General features: G+C 37.9%; 2 protein-coding genes across 2 annotated transcripts; one reads left to right on the top strand and one right to left on the bottom strand.

The window, feature by feature from the left end:
• LOC109053371 (DNA replication licensing factor MCM3-like) lies at window positions 1-7,243 on the bottom strand. The gene is made up of 17 exons (XM_042746820.1): window positions 7,073-7,243; window positions 6,804-6,916; window positions 6,494-6,702; window positions 6,278-6,408; window positions 5,715-5,953; window positions 5,474-5,582; window positions 5,187-5,340; window positions 3,364-3,495; window positions 3,048-3,256; window positions 2,457-2,631; window positions 2,208-2,334; window positions 1,942-2,092; window positions 1,664-1,804; window positions 1,338-1,450; window positions 986-1,071; window positions 609-693; window positions 1-436 (listed from the first exon to the last, which is right to left on the bottom strand). Exons 1-17 carry the CDS (start codon window positions 7,145-7,147, stop codon window positions 238-240), a joined length of 2,448 nt encoding a protein of 815 aa, XP_042602754.1. The 5' UTR covers window positions 7,148-7,243; the 3' UTR covers window positions 1-237.
• An 899-nt stretch (window positions 7,244-8,142) lies between these two features.
• Window positions 8,143-14,885, top strand: LOC109053376 (membrane progestin receptor beta-like). The gene is made up of 5 exons (XM_042746488.1): window positions 8,143-8,331; window positions 8,862-11,369; window positions 11,983-12,053; window positions 12,476-12,551; window positions 13,794-14,885. Exon 2 carries the CDS (start codon window positions 8,894-8,896, stop codon window positions 9,950-9,952), a length of 1,059 nt encoding a protein of 352 aa, XP_042602422.1. The 5' UTR covers window positions 8,143-8,331; window positions 8,862-8,893; the 3' UTR covers window positions 9,953-11,369; window positions 11,983-12,053; window positions 12,476-12,551; window positions 13,794-14,885.
• Window positions 14,886-15,214: the final 329 nt, after the last annotated feature.

Below are 15,214 nucleotides of genomic sequence, written 5' to 3'. Positions count from 1 at the left end.
TCAAACTGAACTGTTTTTTTTTAATACATTTGTATGCATCTAATAAGCATGTTAAAAAAATTACAGTAAGAAATATCCAATGAAAATGTCTTGAGTGAATAAAAATGTTAAGAAATACAAGCAAATGTTTGCATGTACAAATGTATGGAAATAGACTTTACACACATATATTGCAAATCTTCTGAAATAGATCTACACTTGTACTTTATTATTTCTCTTATTCTCCAAAAAACTTATTTATATAAGGAAGATGATATCGTCGGCAACCATAACCTGGTTGTCGTCTTGCATGCGGCTGAGGGCAGCACGGACCTCAGTTTCTTTAAACGGTGATGGGCAGCTCTTGTTGATGCCTTCCATCAGAGCGATAATCCCAACTGACTGAGCATGAGAAGAGCGGAACACCTCCAGCAATGCGGTTTTGAACTCCTTCAACCTAAAGCAAAAACACACACTGTGCGTCAGACATACCGCATCTGAAACAATCAGCCATCCTGCAAGCGATGCAGTTTCTGTTTAGAACTTAATCAGAAACAGTACTTCAAAAAAATGTGATGACGCTTTAAAAATGCTGAGTGTAGAGATACCGACAAACCCAGAATGCTTACCTGCCATCCGACAACTCTGTGTGACCGTTCTGATCAGGAGTGTCCATTGGCTCCTCATCCTGCCTCGCAGGAGCGGGGGACTGAACTGAGAACAGAAAAATTATTAATTAATCAGCTGAATGTGCATTATTATGAAAAGTGATCCTCTAATTCAATTAAAATACTATGTAATTTATCATATTTTTAATTAGTTATTTATATTTATTTGAATTACTTAAAAAGTATATCTCGAAAAACAGTGATTAACTGTATCAATATAGTTTTATTTTAATACATATGTGTAAAAAAAATCGTATTTACTTTAAAAATCATTAAGAACAAATTAAACCCATTCAATATAACTTATATATAGAATGTTTGTTGTTGGTATAGCTTACTTTGTGGTACATCGGTCTCAGTATTAAAGTCATACGGGTCATATTGCTCGCTGCCCTGAGATGCTCTGCGCTCAGAATGGCGCCTCCTACAGGACAAAGAGGAGAAAACTCACTCAGAAAATTCAGCTTTTCCATCACAGGAAAAAAAGCCATTTAAAGATATTTAAAAACTGCTTTTTTATTTAAAATTGTAATAAGATTTCAGATTATTATTGTTTTTCTAGTCATATAAATGCAGCCTTGGTGACTTGTTTCAAGAACATTAAAAAGCAGTCTCCAAACTTTTGAATAGTAGTGTATCTTTAATAGATAAACAATGATTTTTCCAAGTTACTATGGAATGACACTAGACCTTTTTCTCTGTGTTCGAGGTGTGTCTTGTACTTCATCTTCCTCCTCCTCCTCCTCCTCTGAAGCTGCATCTTGCTCTCCATTTCTAGAGCGTTTACGTTCCTTCTCCAAAACCTGAGGAATGGGGAATAAGGGTTGAATATACTCATTTAATAGATATGAAATTAACTAAAGTGCAACATAAGTACAACAAATTAATAAGTAGAGATCAATAAACACTATGTATATCTTTACGGTATCTATATCTTTAAAAAGCACAGATGTAATTACATATTACTGAACTAAAAAACAAGTGTGACAAATGAGCTACAATATAAACAAACAGACCTTCTTGAAATAGGCAAACTGCACAAGCTCCACAGCGACTTCTGTGTCAATCATCTCCACAACTTTGCTCATTCGAGCTTTGGCGTGAGCTGTAGAAAGACGGATCAAGGTCTCCAGGGTTCTTGCAGTGACCGGTGACGTCTGAGGACAAAACACAGCACAGATTCATCAAATTCGTTATCTGATAGTATAAGAACTTTTACCAACTCTTCACAATACCTGACTAGGAAACCAACTCATTAGCTTGTTGAGTTTGAAAAAAATGCTTCTGTATTTACCCGTGCAATGTCAGAGCCGAGCTGCTCCTGGCTGCGCAGTCGTGAGTACTCCTCTGCAATGTGATTGGCTGCATCTTGAGTCAGAACAGGAGAAAGAGCCTTGGCAACGTGGATGTACTTCCTCATGAATGCTTTACTCACCACTCGGTCCCTAAAAAGACCACAAAAAGACATTTAGCTGTGTGTAACTTTATAATTATATTGTCATTTGTATTAGAGAAGAAATCAGAGAAGGTAGAGTAAACGAAGTGGGCACTTCTCCTTACTTGAGTTTTTTGCTGCCATGGAGGAGTGGATTGTGTTTCTCGTACACTTGCAGCTCCTCTTCATCCTCCTGAGTTACATCAGGGTCTTCAGTGGCCAGTGCATCGATTGCACCACCAAGAGCAAGAGCTGAAACACACAAACGTTAAAATACTTTCTGTTATTCATCTATCTGATGACACCGACTGCACAGAAATGGCACACCTAAGACAAAATATCTAGTATAAAATGTTCTCTATATCAGCTGGTACCTGCTCCATCCTGCTCATGAGGATCTCTGTAGCGGTGTATGCGCAAGACGTGGTCAGAGATCTCACGGTCATACTCTGGGTCCATCTGATCCAGCATGATGAAGAGCAAATCAAAACGAGACAGCAGGGAGTCCTGCAGACCGATGTTCTCCATGGGCGTCTTATACTGATCATACTGCAGACGAAGAGAGAGAAACAATGAAAAGATGCAGGCTAATTCAAAAAACGGAATGTGTATTTTAAGCAAAGGACTAGTGATGACTAGTTTCTATTTGCACCAAAAATTACTCCAGATATACACCAGATATAATTTTTTATATATTTTTACCAGTGGGGGCAGGACACTAAAGGTCATTTATGTAAGTGACGATAGCAAAATAATATACCCTAAATATAATACCCAAAAATTCTTCATACAGTGGACTACCAGTAAAATTTATAAAAAATCTGGGATTAAAAAATTATTCAGATCATGTTTTGCTTAAATTGCCTGAACTCACCTGGATATTTATTAAGAATGACATTATGAAATAATGCAAGCCATTTTACTCTGAGATTTTAAATTTTCCGAACACCAAATGAAGCACTTACTCGGCCATAGACGGGGTTGGCAGCTGCCAGGACGCTGCAGCGGGCGTTCAGTCGAGCGTGGATGCCAGCCTTGGCGATGGTGACGCGGCCCTGTTCCATGACCTCATGGATAGCTGTGCGATCAATATCTGACATTTTGTCAAACTCATCAATGCAGACCACACCGCGATCCCCTAAAACCATGGCACCAGCCTCGAGACGTCGCTCGCCTGAGAGACAGACATGACTTAATATAAAGATAATAACCAAAATATGCAAAGCTGTTATTAATGAACCTCTGGTTTCTTGTGCTGTCGGAGCGAGTGAAACGCAGTACCTGTCTCTTGGTCAGTGGTGACGGCTGCGGTCAGACCTACACCTGATGAGCCTCGGCCTGTGGTGGGAATGGCACGAGGAGCAGTGTGCAGAACGTACCGGAGCAGCTGAGACTTGGCCACTGAGGGGTCACCTGAGAAATAGAGAGATTTATGCTGAATTAAACACATTTTCATTTACTAAGCATTTAATGTAAATTGATTATGTTTGAAGCTATCAATTATTATAGTATAATACTCTCAATAATATTTTATCAGACTAATATATTTTTGTTAAAATCCATACCATGAATTTTCCCTCATAATCAGTACATACATTTACTAACAAACTAATATTTACACTTGTCTTAATCCATTATCATTTTAAAACCCAGTAAATGGATAAACAGTGCCATCTGCTGGATCTGTAAAGAACAGCACCCAAAAACGTCATTAAAGGGATACTCCATCCCAAAATGAAAATTTTGTCATTAATCACTTACCCCCATTTCGTTCCAAACCCGTAAAAGCTCCGTTCATCTTCGGAACACAATTTAAGATATTTTGGATGAAAACAGGGAGGCTTGAGACTGTCCCATAGACTGCCAAGTAAGTAACAGTGTCAAGGTCCAGGAAAGTACGAAGCATCGTCAGAATAGTCCATCTGTCATCAGTGATTCAATCGTAACGTTATGAAGCGACGAGAATACTTTATGTACACGAAGAAAACAAAAATAATGACTTTATTCAACAATTCCTCTCCTCTGTGTCTCTCCAAATCAGTGTAGTGCCATTTTGACAAATCTGAGCAGTACGCAGGCGGCTTACGCTCTTCTGTGTCAGCCGCGCTGCACCGATGCGCTGTTTGCTTTCAAACCAAAGCGTAAATACGCGTAAAAAACGTATCGTTGTGGCGCTGCTGACACAGAAGAGCGTAAGCCGCATGCATACAGCTAAGAATATGTCAAAATGGCACTACACTGATTTGGAGAGACACAGAGGAGAGGAATTGTTGAATAAAGTCATTATTTTTGTTTTCTTCGTGTACAAAAAGTATTCTCGTTGCTTCATAACGTTATGATTGAATCACTGATGGCAGATGGAGTATTCTGACGATTCCTGGAGCTTGACACTGTTATTTATTTGGCAGTCTATGGGACAGTCACAAGCCTCCCTGTTTTCATCCAAAATATCTTAAATTGTATTCCGAAGACGAACAAAGCTTTTACGGGTTTGGAACGACATGGGAGTAAGTGATTAATGACAAAATTATAATTTTGGGATGGAGTAACCCTTTAAAGCACTGAAAAGTTATTTTATTTTATGCCATTTTAATCCCCTTATTAAAATGTTAAATAAAAATAATAATAAATCACTCTCTACAGAAAAGCAAAAAATAAAAAAATACAACAAAATAGAAAATAAAAATCAAGAGGGCGGCTAAAAAGTAAATGTAAATTATGTTATAGTTCTATTTAAAAATACTTTTTAATTATTTTCTAGTAATAATAATTTATTATTACTAGTATTGCTAACTAAATAGTAATAATAATTTAACATTATTATACCACTATTACTATGTGTATGAATAGAGCTTTTATATTTTAGGAAGGGGCACTTGCAAGATGATTATCAAATTTGGGGCATCAAACTGTTTAAAACATCTGGTTTTTTAAAGTCATTACAACCAAAAGCTTACTTATTAATTTTGATGTCATATAAACTTTATAAGTAATTTCGATAGATATCTACAAAAAAATATAGAATTTTGGCCTAATATTATAGTTATAGATACTATAGTTAGTTTATTATAACACTGCCTGTGCAAATCTAAGCAAGTGAATACCTATGAGAAGCACATTGATGTCTCCTCTAATGCGTGAGCCATTCTCCAAAACCTTCTCCACCCCTCCCAGAAGCAAACACAGGATCGCCTTCTTTATGTACTCATGACCATGAATACTGGGGGCCAGGGAGCGAGCCAACTGATCAAACACATTCTACAGGAGTAGAAAGACAAATAAAGTATTCATATTAAGAGAACATACCTTTACAAATCACCAGTGTCCAAATTAGTGATGCATGTGCACAAAGGTTACATGTGCAAATCCTAGACACATTCCATCCTCTTACCTTAGAGCGAGTTCTGCAGAAGCTCTTGATCTTGGCCACATCATCTGCAGAGAAGTAGTGAGAGACTTCTTTGCTCATCTGTTTGGCATGGCAGGCGATCATGATGGTCCTGAACAAACACACACAGGGACCAAAACTTATCAAAGCTGTAACAAATAATATTATCAATATTGATACATTCTAAATAACAATTCAACAATAAAACTGATTTTATACTTATGATATTCCAAAACAGCTTTACCTGAAGGTGCCCGAGGTGAAGCCGCCCTTCTTGCCAGGCAGGCAGCGGTAGATGCCGATCACCTGCGTACGGTCCCCTGGCTTTACAGTGTCCACCAAGTCATTGTCCAGGATGATGTCCACAGAGCGGGGCAGCTGACCGGCAGGGGCTTTCTCCGGCATCTCCTGCACTGTGATGGTCTGGTGGTCTTTATAGATGGACAGACCGAACTCAGTCTCCAATGGATTGTTCTCCTCATCCTGAATGGATCAAATAAAGAGAATGAGAACATTACAGAAAGCATTTATAAACCATCTAGACCAGGGATTATCAAACAGGGGTCCAGAAGGGAGCTACAGTAAAGTTTCTAGTAAAAAAAATTGCTGTCTGTACAATATCACACTTACTATTTCTCTTACAGACTCTAAATATGTATCTGTAAATACATGTGTGGCTATGCATTTTAGAAAGGGGTTCCTTGCAAGGTCATCATCAAATCTGGGACATCAAAATTTTTGAAAACTTCTTGTCCTCAATATCTATGTGCTATTCCACTATCTAAGTGGTCAGGTGGGACAAAGTACCTTGGTGGGGTATATGGCACTTGAAGGAAAGGCATCCAGAGAGGTCATATCAGTGTATTTGCGCTCCATGGTCTTCTTAGTGGCTGGACAGTAGTGCACACTGCGTACTACTTTGGGACGCACCAAAGAGCCTGTGAATAAAAAGAGAACATTTTATCAATGCACCATCCATGCAACATGTGAATTCTTTAAGTACATAAATAAGGTGGGACCTACATTTGGTGACGATGCCCTCCAAACACACCATGCTACCCAACAGGCGAGAGGTGAGGGTTCGAGGGGAGACGTGTTTGCTGCCAAAGCTGCCCTCCAGACCGATGAAGAACTCTTCGTGTTGCTTGGCATAAGTGGCATCTATTGAAGCCACCAGATCTTTGAGAGCACGCTGGAACGCCAGGAGCTCTTCAAAAGCATTATTCAGCAGCCTGAGGACCAGAGATTGCTCAGTTCAAAGAAAACATGCTCACAGTTTACGCATGTGTACACTGTACCGTTAAGTGTACGTGTAAAACAAAGCTAAACATACTTGGCTGCTCGCTGTTCGTTGCGGCGGCGGAGGTCGTTGAGGTTCACAATGAGCCTGGATTTATTTTCACTGATCATCTGTCGTACTTTGCTCTGATAAATGCCCTGGTCTTGCTGGGAAAAGGTAAAAACGCAAATAAAGTTGTCAACAAACAAAAACCTTAAAAATAATTGACATTATGCTTCATACGAGTGGGCCTTTGTTCCTACAACCCACGAACTTCTGTAGTTTAACAGTTAATAAACATATAATAAATGCGTTATACTTACATCATCGTCAAGAAAATCAAGATAATCCCTCTGCGCCTCCCTCATTTCCTGATCGTCCACAGTTTCAACAGCCATTTTTTTCTGTATAGCTTTTAAAAGCGTTGAGAAATGGTCAGTGCTGAACACCTCGTGTCGGACTCGGCACTGTTGTGTGTCTTTTCGCGCCACCGGGCTTCTCTCGCTGTGGAATCCGAGTGCTGATTGGACGACACACCGGTGACTTATTAGCATATTCTGTCTTCTGGGTTGCGGCGTCCAATCAAATCCACAGAATGAAGATTCGCCAGGCCCGCTCGAGTATTTCGCGCGAAAAGAGTGATGGTGCTGCGCATGCGCTCACAACAAATACAGCATTTGCGGAGGAGCTGTTGTAGCGAGTAATAATAATAGTCGTTGCCGACAGCAAATATGTCGATACACTTTAAAATGAATGCCCCCACTCAGACAGTATGTTTCGGTGGAGGCATTAGTTCTGTTTAAAGCTATTTCGCATTTTTTAACACAGGCCTAAAAGTGTTATAGTTGCCACCATAAATAGCAGGTCTATAATAATAAATTTTTTCATACCTTCAAATCAGACGTTAGGCAGAACGACAACTTCAATCACCATTCACTTACACTGTATAGAAAAGATGCAATGAAATGAACGGTGACTTGTGATTCTACCTAACATTTTCTCTCCTTTAAATCTAACGAATAGCACAGTATTGTTCAAATGCTTGTAATCGTGTACATTTCCAGAACACGTACAATATTTATTCAATTTGAGAAAATCTAATGTAAGTAGAGACTTAAAGAGGATCATATTTTCTATTATCAATGGTTTAATGCCATCTAGCGGCGAATATACGTGCCGTAATGTGTTCAATCAGGTATGGGTTCTGTTGGATTTATTTTTTTTTAATTTATAGTATATTGTCTTATATGGTTGTGCTTTCTTTTATGTAAGCTTTCATGTACAGCGCTAGTGTTTTTTTCTTATCCTTGATCATTTTGCTTATTCGAACAGTGAACTAATGTGAGGTCTGCGTGTGAACTGAACTGAGTCATTTGAGTTATTATTGGTAACCCCGCCCAGATGCACGGAGCCGGTGGCACAACAGGTCCCTCTGTGGACACTTTGACAGGCACAGCGCAGTTGCCAAGGGTAAAATGCAAAAAGTCTGAGGACCGGATTTAATCTTTGGGTCGATATGAAACTCCTTATATCTTTTAAAAAATAACTGAGAAGAACGTGACTTTGATCCAGTTGCGCGCAGGTAAGGAGCTGCTAATACATTAGGAACGATAACTAGGCTATTTACTTAAAAATAGGAAGTAAGGATTTTCTTCTTTTTTTTCCACCCATACAGATAGTTTCCGGCGTTTTGAATATTTTTCTTGGTTTATGAAATGTCACATACTGCTGTCTCTTTACCTGATCAGGCATGATTTAAAGTATAATTTTCTTCTCTTTGATTTTATGTGCTTATTATCTATAAATCTAAAAAGGTTTGCAAACTGGTTCAAATCTTTGTCTGCTTTAACTGCAATATGTAAGGTGTGGTTGCAGTAGATCATACTAGGATAAACAAAGAGTGAAGACAGCATTCTAGACAGCATTTTCAGTGTTTTAGAATATAGAATGCTGGTTTAGAGCACAATGTGAGCCAAGCCAGTTATTAACTTATCAAGTGTAAGAGATTTAGTTCAGCAACAATCGGCTCTTTGTCTGGCAGAGTTCTGAATCATGGCATGCTGATCTGTCAATATAATTTATCTTCGTGCTGTTTTCTGCTTCTCGTTGCAGCTCATTTTTTGACACTGATCCAGAGTTTCACCATGTCAAGCGGAGTTTTGGCCTGTCTGAGTACGCTGACTTTGAGTATACAGCAGCTGGGTCAATTACCACACTTGTCGCACTGGTTGCCCCGTCTACCTTTACCTCAAGCCACCGTACTCGCCTCTGATGTGCCGAGCCTGTTTCGTGAGCCCTATATCTTGTCGGGCTATCGTCCGGTGCATCAGGAATGGCGGAGCTACTTTTGTAGCCTCTTTCAATGCCACAATGAGTCGCTCAATGTATGGACACACCTGCTGGCAATTCCTGCCATTCTACTCCAGTTTTCTTTATTTGTAGGGACACGGGGGCTGACGCTCAGCATGGCGTCTTTGCCTCTGTTTTTGTACATGTTGTCTTCACTTACCTACCTCAGTTTCAGCGTGGCCGCCCATCTGCTGCAGTCACACTCTGAACTGGCCCATTACTCCCTTTTCTTCATTGACTATGTTGGTGTAGCTATTTACCAGTATGGGTGCTCACTAGGCCACTATTTTTACTGTTCAGAGCCAGTATGGAGGCACAGCCCAGTGGGTATTGTGTTTCTGCCTGGTGCCGCAGTCCTGGCCTGGTTGTCCTGCACCAGCTGCTGCTACGCCAAATTCCGTTACCACCGCCCGTACCCGCTCCGCCGGAAGATCTGCCAGATCGTTCCCACCAGCCTGGCGTACATGCTCGACATCAGCCCCATAGCACACCGCCTGGTCACCAGATCTTGGAATGAGCCGGTGTTGGTGTTTCATGTCCTACAAGTGGTGTTTTTCATGTTAGCGGCTCTGTTTTTCTCTTGTCCTGTTCCTGAGCGCTTCTTTCCAGGGAGATGTGACATTGTGGGCCATGGACATCAGATCTTCCATATCTTCCTGGCTATGTGTACTATGTGCCAGCTGGAAGCCATGTTTAGAGACTTTCTGGTGCATCGGCAGTCTGTTGTAGATGTGCATGGAGAACATTTCATTATGCTCGCTGGAGGATCATTCTTCTTGTTGGTGCTGTGCAGTGTTCTGACTGCAGTTCTTATGAGAGGAGCTGTGCAAAGGCAACTAAAGAAAAAAGACTGAAAACTATTTTGAAAAGATTTTACTAAGCATATATGCTTAGTTATATACTGTATTACCAAGAGGTCAATTTATTAATGTAAGTTGTAAATTTAAAATAGTATTATTTTAGTGCATTTATTATGAGAATTGCGATGGGAAGTCTTTTCCTTCTTTCATATTTTTTTTTAATATTAATAGTCATACAGATCAAATCAAACTCATACTAAATGGGTTTTCCCCACAAATGAATTCACTGCTGAGTATAATCCACCACTTAGCCGACATTCCTCTGAGATCCAGTACTGTATGGCTTTGCATAACTGGCCTGTTTACATAAAACAGTTTGGAGTCTGAGAATGAGTTTTTCGAAAGGCAAAAACATTCAAATTAAGGAGAAAAGATGGACTTGGCCCAAATTAGAATGAGGGAGAGTTGGAGGGGTGAGGGATAAGGGAAACAAAGAGGCTACTTTTATTTTGCACCCAGCGTTGTCAGGCAACAGTGTTGTGGTAGAGGAACGGATCAACTCTTGTTTACTTTTTGTTTATTTTATAGAACATTCATACAGAATATAAATACTCTGTATAAAAAAAAACATACCATCTGTAGGCCTGAACAAAAAAATTCATGCTTAAATACTTTGTTGTCTGGGTGTGTTGTTATATACTGTGGGGTCCAGCAGTCTAGAACCACACTGAAAATCTAGTAGTCAAAATCTGATTTAAACCTAGAGAAAAATAAAGTTTTATAATTTAAAAAAAATTTAAACGCTGTAATTGCGATGTAATTCTTCTGAACAAATATACTTTTGAAATGTATTTTTCGCCCTTGATGTATGATGTACTGTATTTAATTCATAACAAATAATTTCTACCTCAGTTTAACCCTGGTGTTTAAACAAAAATGTGCCTTACGTATTGCTATATTAAAACCCATGTAATAAATCTTTGGCGAGTTTTGATTTTAGTTAAGCAAGTTGAATGAGACTTAATATTTGTAAGTAAAAAAAAGAAGTTAAAATTCTATTTCATATAGTAATTATTTTGGTGTTTCATAACAGTAGTTTTTGTGCAAAGACATTATTGAAATACAGTTTAGCATACATACTTTGTCCATTAGGAGGCAGCAGTGTTCCATACATGAACTGAGACAAATTTTTGTTTTAATTAAGTATAGATATAATTCAAAACAGAACTAACCCTATTTATATATAAAATCTAAATAAGAATAGAGAAATGATACTTTATTATTAAAAATAAGCATCTAAGCTAAGTGAAGTGAATTGTTTTGAGGGATGTATGGATTAGGCACTGGAGTGACAGGAATCCAGAATGAGGAAGTGTGACTTTGTCAAATCCCTGTTGGATCAGTGTGTTCCTGCTGCCAGTGAAGACAAGATGATGATGGGTGATCTAGGATCGTGCAGCTGAAGTCCAAGGTAATTGGATATTCCCTTTTATTCTTTTTTAGCAAAATGAGAGAAGGCAGCTGTATATATATATATATATATATATATATATATATATATATATATATATATATATATATATATATATATATTAGTTTATGAAAAATCTCACAGATGATGTACAATATCGGTGCATGAATATTCATTTGAAAGATCTGTTTGCTTTAGGTAAATTTTACACTGCTTTTGGTTTTAGCCTACTCTTTAATATTTCTACTTTTTTGGCATTACTTTTCATCTCCTACTGTTTCTTCTTGCATTTTTTCAATTAGTAATACAGTTAACATTGGAGTAACACCTGTCTGTGTTAACATGAAAGAGAGGTGTGACTTGTACAAGTACTCACCTGTGTAGTCGTTGTGTTCGTGAGAACCGTAATAACTGCTTAAATTATATATGCTTTCATAGTTTTACTCATTGGCCCATCAACAATCTCATTGAGAATAGCAGCTGTTACAGATCATGGATTTTACTTTCCCTCAGTTCTGAAATTTCAGTCATTACAGAAACTGTATGAAGAGTGATGGCTCCTGTTGAGGAGGGTCTGGTCAGCTGGTTATCAGGTTGTTCTTCCTCCCTTCAGATTAGCATTGTGTCAGCCCTCTTCATCATTATTTATGTCACAGCCTACAGCCTTTGTACAAGCTGTTTCAGGTAAGTCTCTTATTTTCTCTTTTTCATTTGTTCCTTCTTTAGATATTATATTTACATGCATAGTTAGGAATTTGGTCATTATCACATTTTGTGCTGATTCAAAACACACCCAGGAGAAGGGAGTGATTGTAACAGAATGCTGTGAGTAAATGGGTGGAATTTGCAATGACAGGTTCAGAAGCACAAGTCACCAAGTGCATGTCACGCAGCATGAATACCATTAATGTTTGTGTTATTGTAAGAAAGACAGAGACCTGTTTGTCGACTCTGGTGTTTATGTAAACCACAAAGATGGATTGATAACATGATGTTTGCATGCAGAGACCATGCAAAAAATATCAGGAAAATAAACAGGATACAAGGTGGTTTCTACTGTGTGTCTGTAACATTTGAATTAGTGACTTTTCTTTTTTTTTCTCCAGTATATCTGACAGTGTTTCACCCAGGCATTTGCACAGAGGAGAGAAAACAAATATTCCATCTGCACCTCAACAAAATGTAAGAGACTGACATGAGGCAAAACTCATACTCAGAATGCAATATATTAATTAGTATTACTCTTGGTTGTTGCTTCAATGGCTTATTGTTCACTATTAAAATATACTGTAAAAAATGCCAGGTTGCTTAAAAATATGTTTCACTTGACAACATCTAAATTACTTGATTTTAAGTAAAAATATTATTTTAAAGGAATAATTCAACCCAAAAATGAAAATTTAATAGACGGGTTTATTTCTTCATCAGAACAGATTTGGCAAATTTAGCATTATATCACTTGTTCACCAGTGGATCCTCTGCAGTGAATGGGTGCCATCAGAATGAGAGTCCAAACAGCTGATACAAATAATCACAATAATCTACAAGTAACTTACATGACTCCATCAATAAAGTGTTTTAACTTTAAACAATTGCTTCTGGCCAAAATAGCAGTCCATATTCCATAATAATGTTTGCACCAGTGACTGTAAACTGTTTTGGACTGTTTTAGCTTGTAAATGTTGTTTGATCTGTGCATATTTCTCTCCTGATTCAGACAACTTTTTCTATGGAGAAAGCTATATTATTAATAGAGGACTTGTATTCTCGCCAGAAGCAATTGATGTATATGATTTGTGTATAATAGACATGCAGCTTGTGGATTACTTACATTATTTGATGCTTGTTGATTATTTTGATGTTTTTATCAGCTGTTAAAACTCTCATTCTGACGGCACCCATTCACTTCATTCATTGGTAAACATATTGGTGAGCAAGAAATGTTTTTCTAATGTTTCTAATGTTCTAAATGTTTTTTTTCTTAATATGACCAAATAAACCTGACCAGATTAGGTTACAGCAATAAAAATCATTTTAAGAGTTAGATTGTGCAGAAATAATTATTTATTTGACCATTAACTTATACTGAATACAAAGCCAATGCTAAACAGTATGACCAATGATGACAATTTGCTTTAAAAGGACAAACTCACTTCACGTTTTCCTGCTATGAGACCATTTGCAATACACTATTGAACCATATCTATCCTATAATGGTCAATTAAAATCATTTAGTGGTAAACTGCAGTGAATCAGCAAGAGAGGATAAGTAATTTCCAGAGAGTTATTGGATTAATCTTCTAAAGGAAATGACACTGTAATGGAAAGCAGTTAGAGAAAGCTAAGTCCAGCATAAAAGTCATAATATGTGAAAAAAACTAAATGATGCATAAATATTCTTACAAACTAATGTCCTTATTGCAGAAACTACCTGAGTCCCAGAGTGTTGAATATATGCCAGATGCCAGGGATCTAACTGATCATATATACTCACTCGTGGAGGCTCAACTGAATGAGGAAAATCCTTATGAGTGCATTAGTGAGCCTCCATTACACCCTCCATCTGACAATGCTGAAGGGGAGAATGAGAGCCCTTCCCCAGCAATGACAAAGCCTGATGATAATCACTCTGTCTCAGCCCCCAACAAACCAGTAAACAAGCAGACAGTGGAGCAGCCTGATGCTTTACCTCAACTTCTGACCAACTCCGAACCGACTGCTGTCTATGCTGCAGTGAACTGGAAAACCAAGAGTCAGAAGAACATAGCACCTCTGTTTGATACGGATACTGTGGTTGATATGAGGGATATTGCTAAGGAGGCTGTCCCTCCTATTCCAGACAAACATTTCTAGTATGACAGAAGGCCAACATTTTTATTTAAAATACATTATTTGTATTTATTCACATTTTGCAAGCCTTAAAACAAACTTGAAACACAAACACGTCGTTAAAAATAAATATTTTTGTATTTTTTTGCTTTTTATCATTTGAACTATTAAATATGTCCATTCATTGCCATAACTTCATATAAAACTATAAAGGAACCATGTCTGGGTTATTGTAGGTCAGTGTGAGTCACATGACACAATGCCTCGAGCCAATACCCAGACTGGATTCAGAGACTGAAACCCAACATGCTTGTGCTGTCCAGACCTAAAATCCCCTTTGGAGGATGAAGTCCGTCGGGCACGGCCGCCGACAGAAGAAAGCTTATAATCCCCATACATCATTACATGATTAATGCTTTCTTCTAAATGTCTGTTTGCAAATACACAGTGCTGAATATTTAGGAAATAGACCAAATGATGTAGGTGAAAGGTGACAGTGGACTGCTATGGAAACTGCAGAATGGTGTCTAAACTGGGCAGTTACCTTAGAATGACCTAAAATAATCTGTCTGTCTATTCACACACACACACACATATATATTAATAAATATGAAATAATTATTATTGTGGAATACTTTTTTATCATCTATATTACATTGGAAATAAAAACAATATTTTGAACTATAACTGTGAAACTGTATGATTTGACTCATAATACATGATTTTTTTTTGTTGATGTTTCTATTTTTGTAAGAGTTGATGCAACATACCGGTATTAGAGGAGAAGCAAGGAAAATAACCCTTTTTTAATCACCTTATTTTCTTATACATCATAACATGATAGTACCACACTATTAATTATTTTATATTAATAACTATTAATTAAAAAATCATTAGGATATTAAGTAAAGATCATGTTCACATACACACACACACACACACACACACACACACACACACACACACACACACACACCTCAACTGACTGACGGCAGAGAAGCACGGGTGAGCAGCAG

This window comes from Cyprinus carpio, chromosome B20, assembly GCF_018340385.1.
Source record: "Cyprinus carpio isolate SPL01 chromosome B20, ASM1834038v1, whole genome shotgun sequence".
Classification (NCBI taxonomy): domain Eukaryota; kingdom Metazoa; phylum Chordata; class Actinopteri; order Cypriniformes; family Cyprinidae; genus Cyprinus; species Cyprinus carpio.
The sequence above is the reverse complement of the archived record's forward strand: the minus strand, read 5'-3'. Positions and strand labels throughout refer to the sequence as shown.

Bases quoted from the DNA above. Each gene is read 5' to 3' on its own strand.
- LOC109053376 (XM_042746488.1), top strand. From the start codon at position 8,894: ATGTCAAGCGGAGTTTTGGCCTGTCTGAGTACGCTGACTTTGAGTATA.
- LOC109053371 (XM_042746820.1), bottom strand. From the start codon at position 7,147: ATGGCTGTTGAAACTGTGGACGATCAGGAAATGAGGGAGGCGCAGAGG. The intron at 1,451-1,663 runs GTCTGTTTGTTT...CCCATTCCTCAG, and splicing joins AGTTTGCCTATTTCAAGAAG to GTTTTGGAGAAGGAACGTAA. The intron at 437-608 runs GTAAGCATTCTG...TTTTTGCTTTAG, and splicing joins ACAGAGTTGTCGGATGGCAG to GTTGAAGGAGTTCAAAACCG.